General features: G+C 35.8%; 1 protein-coding gene across 2 annotated transcripts in view; it reads left to right on the top strand.

Annotated features, from left to right (window-relative positions):
- The window catches only part of LOC107587661 (noelin), a 27,207-nt gene extending 20,910 nt beyond the window's left edge, over nt 1-6,297 (top strand). For both annotated transcript variants that reach the window (XM_016275520.1, XM_016275519.1), the window contains exons 5-6: nt 3,465-3,571; nt 5,392-6,297. In XM_016275520.1, coding sequence (XP_016131006.1) covers nt 3,465-3,571; nt 5,392-6,066 — 782 coding nt within the window. In that variant the 3' untranslated portion in view covers nt 6,067-6,297. The remainder of the gene's footprint in view (nt 1-3,464; nt 3,572-5,391) is intronic.
- The last annotated feature ends 2,560 nt before the right edge of the window (nt 6,298-8,857 follow it).

The raw sequence follows: 8,857 nt of genomic DNA, 5'->3' as shown, positions 1-8,857 counted from the left end.
CAGTGGTGTATAAAGTACCTGAAAGCCATACTCAAGTAAAAGTACAGATATCTTACCAGAAAATGACTGGTATAGAAGTTGAAGTCACCGTTTAGAATAGTACTTGAGTAAAAGTCTTAAAATATGTGATATTTATTGTACTTAAGTATGAAAAGTATTTTTTAAATCTTAAACGTACTTAAGTATTGAAAGTAATAGTACAAGTAAATAAATATATATATATAAAAAATGTTCATACACAGCTTGAGTAGCAAGATTGTGTTCAGTTTTAACTCTTTCTTCCATTTCGTATTTTTGGGTAAGAATAAGAAGCACTTAATCTGGTACTTAGTGTCTTTCATTCCAACATAAGAACACATTTCTGGAATCTTCTGAAATAGGATTTAGATGTATTTACACAGTTTATGTATCTCAGAGGGGACATGGATGCATTTAAACTCCAGTTACAGATGCATAAATAGGCCCAATGTTTTGTTTTTAACATAAAATGTTGAATACTGATATTTAAAATAAATTAAAACATGAAAAAATTAGTCGAAATGTGAAATTAAAACCGCCAGTAGGTGGCAGCAAGTGACTGTCCATGAGTGAGTCATTGAGATTCAACCGATTCATTCAAAACGGCTGATTCATTCAGGAACAAAGCATTTGACTGTGTTAATGAGTGAATCACTGAATCATTTTTATCAACCGATTCATTCAAAAAGCTGATTCATTCAATAAGTAAACACCGTCCATTGCTCAGAGATGCAAAACTGCTGTGATCTTTGTTTGGAACTATTTTCGTTGGCAAAATTTAGAAAAAACAAGCAATATTATCTCTAAAATGTAAGTCACTTATTGCTTTATTGAACTTGTATAAAATTATTATTAAATGTGTTATCATGCTGATATCTGCAGAAAAACGGTACTCTTTGTGTGATATAGATTAAGTTAACTATATTAAATTATATAAATATAAAAATAATACAGAAACATTTTTGCCGTCTACAATTTAGAATGCCTTGAATTTTGAGTTTTAATAGACTAATAAATCAACGTGCGTGCACTCTGTCTGTGATCTGGTGATATAGCCTACTTGATAATGTCCGATCGCACATCATTACAACAACACTTACCATATTATCGCAGACGATGCTGTATCGCACACCCCAGCCTCGACTTGAGTGGAAAATGAATCATGCGCAGTTGTGCGCGCACTTTTTTGCACGTGAGCATGAGTCTAACTTGCAGACATCAGGCCACTGATTCGTCAAACCTGCTTTCCTGCAGTCCATGTTCTTCTGACTTCTGACTATTTTGTAGTAAGTAACGAATATGCTTCGGGGAAATGTATCGGAGTAAAAGTATACATTTTAATTAGGAAATGTTGTGGAGTAAAAGTAAAAGTTGGCTGAAATATAAAAACTCAAGTAAAGTACATATACTCACAAAAAATACTTAAGTACTGTATTACTTCGTTACATTGCACCACTGCAGTTGTACGACTGCTTTACGATCCTAGAAAAGGTTATGCACTACGTTATCACATAAATACACTAATAGAACTGCAATTTATCGCCTGTAACAGACTATTTAGCTAACATTTGGCCATCAAGTCTGGTGTAAAGACTGACCACCTGTGCCGAGACAACAATCAGGCTGGTAACTGTGAATATTATGTGCCATAGAATCTCTGTATGTAGGTTTTGTCTGCAGAAGTATGTCTGAAATGGAGAATTGGGTGAATAAATTGCAACTCATTCAATCCCAAAGGGATTATGGAATTGCACAGGTCAATATTAGCAGATTATGAGTAATCATATATGTATAGAGGTCAGTCTGTTCAAGGGCTTTGCACTTTAATGTAGGGTATATCAGTATTATTTGATAGCAGTAATTGTATGCCAAAGCTTCTGTTTCAAAGAAAATAGCTCAGTGATTTGTAATTTGAAATAAGAGTGCAATATAAAATAAATATGTGATAATGGGCAGTCAGCTGGTCATAATCACAAAATAAACTGAGATGTAAAACAGAAAGTTCTTATATCATCCTGAAAGGGTTTATTTTACAATGACTGGCTGACTCACCAAATAAATAAATACATGAACATGAAATATTGATTTGAGTTTTTTATCATGTGAGAAGAAAGAGAGCGCAGAGGGAAATGAGAGACTTAAAAACAGCATGGAGACTGGTTGCCAGGGACAATGTCAGGTATACAGTTTCACGTCATTATGACCGCAGAATTCCATGATTGACCAATCAGAATCAAGTATTCTGGAGAGCCGTGTAATGACACCAGATAGCCAGGTCAGTGAAATACAAAACAGTTCTTTCTCCAGAACTGGCTACGGTGAGGTTTTACATAAACCAGCATGATGATCGCATTTCAGCGCCAAGAATAGAATATTGGAAAAATAATCATGGGAAACAGAGGAGTATCTATAAATGTACATTTCGTTTAAAAGCAGTTGCTTTGCCCCATGCAGTGGACTGCCAGAACAGCAAGAAAAGTGAGAGAAAGGGAAACAGCATCAGTTCTCCGAAAGACATAAAGTGACAGAATAATAGAGAAAAAGCAGTTCAGAAAGAAGGATAAATGAGAGAAGAACACACTTCTTTGTGTATGAGGACTCTTACAACATTGCAGATGACTATACAAGTTATGCTCCAGTGCGTCTGTCTGACACTGTGTCAAAACAGAGTATGAGAGGTTCACTGATGCCTGCAAACTTCTGCCTGAGTGCCTAACACACGCCAGAATATGACAGGAACTCCAACGCCTCCCCCATTCACCACATGCCCATTTACCAGTGCAAAACATTGAAGTTTAACAGCATATCACTCACTCATAAGAAGCAAAGGAGCAGCATGTTAAAGGAAATGGAAGAATTCACCAGAAATTAAAATTGTCATCATTTACTCACCCTCACACCATTATAAATCCATATTATTATTTTTTTTCTTAGAGATGTCAGATGGGATGTTCATGTTGCTCTTTTCTACACAATGAAAGCGAATGGTGACCAGACTACTGCAATTACAGTAGTCCATATGACTCGTGCACTATTCCAAGTTATTCTTGTGATTTGAATATGCATATTCAAATGTGGCACATCACAAACAATTATGAGACACATGAGAACAATTATGAGACACATGAGAACAAATGACATTTGGTATCATCAACGTTAAACCTGGTGTGATGCATACAAATAAGTGAATAACTTATTTTCAGGGGGGGGTTCTCCATAAAGCTGTTATGTGGCTCAAGTCTTATGGACTAATTTTAGGTTGATTTTATTGTGCATGACAGCCCCTGGTAACCATTCACTTTCATTGTATGGAAGAGAGCAGCATGAACATTCTTCAAAATATCTCTTTTAATGTTTTATGGAATAAGAACGTTGAACATGAGTTTGAGGAAATTATGATAATAAAATGTTGAGTTTTACTTGTTACCATGTTTTACTGTTATCAGCTTGTGGGAAGCTGACAGGAATAAGTGATGCTATAACCATAAAGACATCTGGATCAAGATATGGATCCTGGATGACTGATCCACTTGCCCCTGACGGTGATACGAGGGTGAGTTCATCACATCTTTACTGTCTTAGCTGAATTCCTCTGGATTGTTTGTGTAAGAGAAAAACAGCTTTAATCACTTCACACCCCTCATTTTAATCACAACTGCTTTTGTCTTTTTTTTTTCTTCCTAGCTAAAATGTATTTGACTTCGTCTTATCAGCACTCTTTTTGTCCCTGCAGTATATTTTCTCCTAAACATGCAAAGAGTGTGGTTTATTAAATTACTGGCACACATTAAGATGCAAATGATAGGTGTAAATCTTGCAAGATTTCATTAGTGTGGCAGCAAAATCATTCCCAGTAAGAGCTGAATGATGTCTGTTCATTCCTGCACCAGTATTTCCCGCACACAAATGCTGGCATATTTCTGTTGGTTTCATATCTTTGTTTTCAGACAAACTTTAGTATTCTGTGCTAAAAAGCTAAATCTTGTACAACTGTTTTAGCAGGGGCCTTTGTCTTCCTCCAATTTCTTGAACAAATCTAGCACATCCATCTTTGTTAGATGTCAGTAGTGAGTAAGTTGCGTGACAACTAATCCATGAAACCCATCATATATTAATGCAACAACTTCAAAGAGGATGGCTGAAGGTGAAGCGGTGGAGTTTTTAGCTCCTTTGAGATGGATCGATCCAGTAGAAAAGCCCAGAAACAGAAAGGCATCTGGCCTGCAGATCTGTCTGAGCCTTAAATGACTGATGAAGGGCCAGAGAGTTGCCCTTGCATGAAGCCTCTGATAGCCTTAGTATTTATTTTAACAGTGAATATACACTGAAAAGGGTCAAACAGTGTAAAAACATGCTTTTTATGAATTGGGTTTTATGAAATCAGTTCAGAGCAAGGATAGGATAATAGGCAAGTAAAAGAATAAATTTAATACATCAGTACCAAAGACTGAGATTGCGTGCTGACCTTGACTGTAAAGGGATCAATGACATAAAAGAGCATCCACAGTAAAGAAAAGGAAAAAAATTGCATGTGCCAAGTGAATGTCATGTGGCGAAAAAGTAATAACATATTTTCCTTTCAATGAATACATGTTTGCACACATTTAATCATAATTTTTTTTAAATAAATTGAAATATACTTCAAGGTATTTTCAAGGTACTTTTCAATATAATGAATTATTAATTGATAAATATCATAACATTTTTGGAGAGTCACAACACATGACATTTTACAACCAGAACTAACTTTGCCTCGTCAAAAAAAAAAAAAACGGTCAAACTATCTGATATTTTGAGAGGTTTATTGATCTTGATGCAGTCAAGTTTTGTTTTTTGTTTTGTTTTGGTCACACCACTTGACTTTTATTTGGTGGACAGACGTTTTTCAAATTTTAATAAGCAGTGAAGCAGTTTAATTATTTTATTCTACAAAATAATAATGAAAAATTATACTAAACTGCTTAATAAGGTATTCTTTAAGAATTTCATTCTTCTATTGAGTCTTTTTTTTTCTTCATGATATCAGGACAGTTGTATCACTCTGACTTTTTTTTGACTGTATGCCCCCAAAAATATCAAAAACATGTTTGATGTACTTTTGAAAAAAAACAAACAAGACCATTTTCGGTAGCATTTTCTTGTCCCGTTCCACATGTGCATAATACATAGGTAATAACTAGGTACTAAACGTGAACCTACCCTTAACCCTCGAGAACCTACTATAACCTTAACCCATGTAGTTACCTTATATTTCCCTGTATTTTCTTAGGTAAATACATGCAAGTGCACATACCGTCAAATAAAGTGCAGCTCCATTTCCATTTGCAATGTAAAGCGTATAAACGCTGATGTCATTCATTTTTCCACCACCAGGTGTGGTACATGGACGGTTACCACAACAACCGTTTTGTCCGGGAATACAAGTCCATGGCCGACTTCATGTATTCAGACAACTTCACCTCACATCGACTTCCTCACCCCTGGTCGGGCACAGGGCAGGTGGTCTACAACGGCTCCATCTACTTCAATAAGTTCCAAAGCAACACCATCATCAAATTTGACTTCAAGACAGCCACCATCAGCAAGTCCGGTCAGCTGGATTACGCCGGCTACAACAACCGTTACCATTATTCCTGGGGTGGTCACTCCGACATTGACCTAATGGTGGACGAAGGTGGGCTTTGGGCCATCTATGCCACCAATCAGAATGCAGGGAACATTGTCATCAGCAAGATCAACCCACTTAACCTGCAGGTCATCAAAAGCTACACCACCAACCACCCAAAGAGGAGCGCAGGCGAGGCCTTCATGATCTGCGGGACGCTTTATGTCACCAATGGATACTCAGGAGGGACAAAGGTCTATTATGCTTTCCACACCAACTCCTCTACTTACGAATATATCGACATCCCTTTACAGAACAAGTATTCCCATATCTCCATGCTGGATTATAACCCTAGGGACAGAGCCCTTTACGCATGGAACAATGGACACCAGGTGCTGTATAACGTCACCTTGTTCCACGTCATTCGCTCTGAGGAACTCTAAAGTGACATTCTCCATCCCTTTGAGATATACAGTAGCACTGATGGAGTTTATTACTGAAAAATAGAGTAATGCCTGATGATTGTTCAGTAAAAGAAGACATTAAAATGTATCAAAAGTAATAGTTAATGGCAACATAACGAACAGCTGCCAAAAGGTCTTTTTTCTTTTTTAGGCTTTTCTTAGATGACTGTGTTTGAATTATCACTGCAAAAAAAATTATTAATTAGTATTTTTGTCTTATCATCTAGTAAAAATTTTGAAACATTCTTAAAACAAGATCAATTTACTTGAGAAGCAAAATTGCGTAAAATAATGTTTCTTGTTTTTAAGCATAAATTTAACAAAATTCTGTTAGATATATTCTTAAAACACTATTACATATATATGTATATATATATATATATATATATATATATATATATATATATATATATATATATATACTGTATATTATCTAAAAACAAACCCAATTTTGCTTCAAGTAAATTTTTTTGGTTTTTAGGTATATTTAGATATTTGAACTGCAAAACAAAAACACTAATTAATCAAATAATTTTTCACGGTGTTCTCAGTACTTGTACAGCTTTACGAACATGATTTAGTTACATGGTAGAAGGCAAAGAAGTGTGACGTAAGAAAGATGTCATTTAGTTACCCAGTTATGTCCTTTGTATCGAGAGCAATCAAAACTATTTAACATCAACTAAAGAACCGAAGGCACTGACTGTTGGAGGCACTCTTAAAAAACTGCAGCGTGTTGTTGTGACTGTATGTAGTTTGATTTTCGCAAAGATTTGCATGAACATTTTTAGTACTACGTTTCACATGATTGTATTATTTTTCTCACAGTAATATGAACCTTATACGTGAAAAAGAGATTAGATTAGTGATGGGTTTGCTATTCTTCTTGCCATGTTTAATTTTTGCTGTATCTTTTGTGTTCCTTTTAAAAATTTGTGTTCAGAAAGCGACTTAAATAGTAGGATGGATTGTAAGAAAAAGAAGCCAAGAGTATATATATATATATAGATATAACCTGTCAGCATAAAAAGTGTCAAAAGACAATGTGAAAAAAATTTATTTACAAGGTATTAATCTTTGACTGTATTTCAAGACAGATCCATGTGTCAGCTGTTATAAGAAATAGATGGCATCATCTAAAACTGTTACGCTTGCATCCGTGTTGTACTTGCAATGTGATTCATATCAATAAAGCCAGTCTTTATTTTACAGTTATTGCCTGAAGAAAATGAAATCATGTGCCATACGTGCATATCAAACTACAGTCTCCAAAATATAGATCTAAATATAGAAAGAAAACAATAATCTCCTTATTTGCCTGCATAGAAAAAGATTTCTGCGGATAATGACCCGACTCCACACTCTTAAAAATAAAGGTGCTTCAAAAGGTTCTTCAAGCGATGCCATAGAAGAACCATTTTTGGTTCCACAAAGAATTATTCAGTCAAAGGTTCTTTAAAGAACCATCTCTTGCTTACCTTTTTATAATCTGAAGAACCTTCTTTCACCACAAAGAACCTTTTGTGAAACAGAAAGGTTCTTCAGATGTTAAAGGTTCTTTATGGAACCATTTAGACAAAAAGGTTCTTCTATGGCATCGTGAAGCACCTTTATTTTTAAGAGTGCAGAGCCAAGGGAAATGTCAAATGGGACTGAATAGTCTAAAGAAAAAAATAAGACCAGTCTAAAGGTGGATATCATTACCAGCCTATATTCTTTCTCCATGGCAACGGGGGCAGAAAGTGATGACCTCATCTGTTTGGCTGCAGTGAAAGAGCTGATCCGGAAGCAGTGGGACACGCACTAAAGACAGAGCAACTAATTAGCCCTCAGCTCTTCTCTAAAAGCAGTGTCCTACTGAATTGTCTGGTCTGTCTGCGCTCAGCAAATGCACATTTAATTCAAGCCACTGTGACACTGGCAAACTGCTATTCAGGGAAGACATCAAGCACTAAAGGTGCTTAGATTTAATGGCATTTCTTTCTTCTTTCATCTCAAGGTAGCCATCAGATCAGTAATCTAATTCCCCTCAACTCCTCAGTGCCATGGAGCCACCGCATAATTGAGCCCCTCTGTTACATTCTCATAGTGATCATGAAAGAGTCATCTTCTTTATTATTTATAATTTTCTATAATGTAATGATTTCACAACAAACATATTCTAGTGTCACACTTGGAGATACAATGGATATGTAAAGGGATAGTTCACCCAAAAATGAAAATTCAACCATTTACTCACCCTCATGTCGTGTAGTGTTGCTTTGGACGCTATTTTTTTGGACAAAAACACTTTTCTAAGTAAAATATATATTTTCCACAGAGGAAAGGAAATCATACAGATTTCAAGCAATATGAGGGAAAGTAAATGATGACAGAATTTTCATTTTTGGGTGAACTATTCCTTTAATACCATATTGCAGTTTTTAACAGGCCGTTTGGCTGGGTAACGTGGCCCTGTTAGCCCCTGCTGGTAGATGGCGTGACTGGTACCATCTGGCTGCAAAAAAGCATCTTTTTCCATTGAGGGCCATTCAAAATTTGCCATGCAGTACATTCTGATGAAGATGTTTTTGCAAGCAACATATTTCAGGTTGGAGCCTGCAGTATGAGCCTTTAATTTTCATATAGACTGAATACTTTATAGAAAGTTTTAGACTTTATTTTGTTGTTGATTTTTGTTTGTTTGTTTGTTTATGGGTGCTTTGTGGAACATTTGTTTTTGTATGTTATGCTCTGTCCATAGCTTATGCATAATTATCCCCCCCCCCCC

Source organism: Sinocyclocheilus grahami, unplaced genomic scaffold (genome assembly GCF_001515645.1).
Source record: "Sinocyclocheilus grahami isolate Dianchi unplaced genomic scaffold, SAMN03320097.WGS_v1.1 scaffold95.1, whole genome shotgun sequence".
In the NCBI taxonomy this organism is placed as follows: Eukaryota; Metazoa; Chordata; class Actinopteri; order Cypriniformes; family Cyprinidae; genus Sinocyclocheilus; species Sinocyclocheilus grahami.
This window is presented reverse-complemented; position numbering and strand designations above follow the sequence as displayed.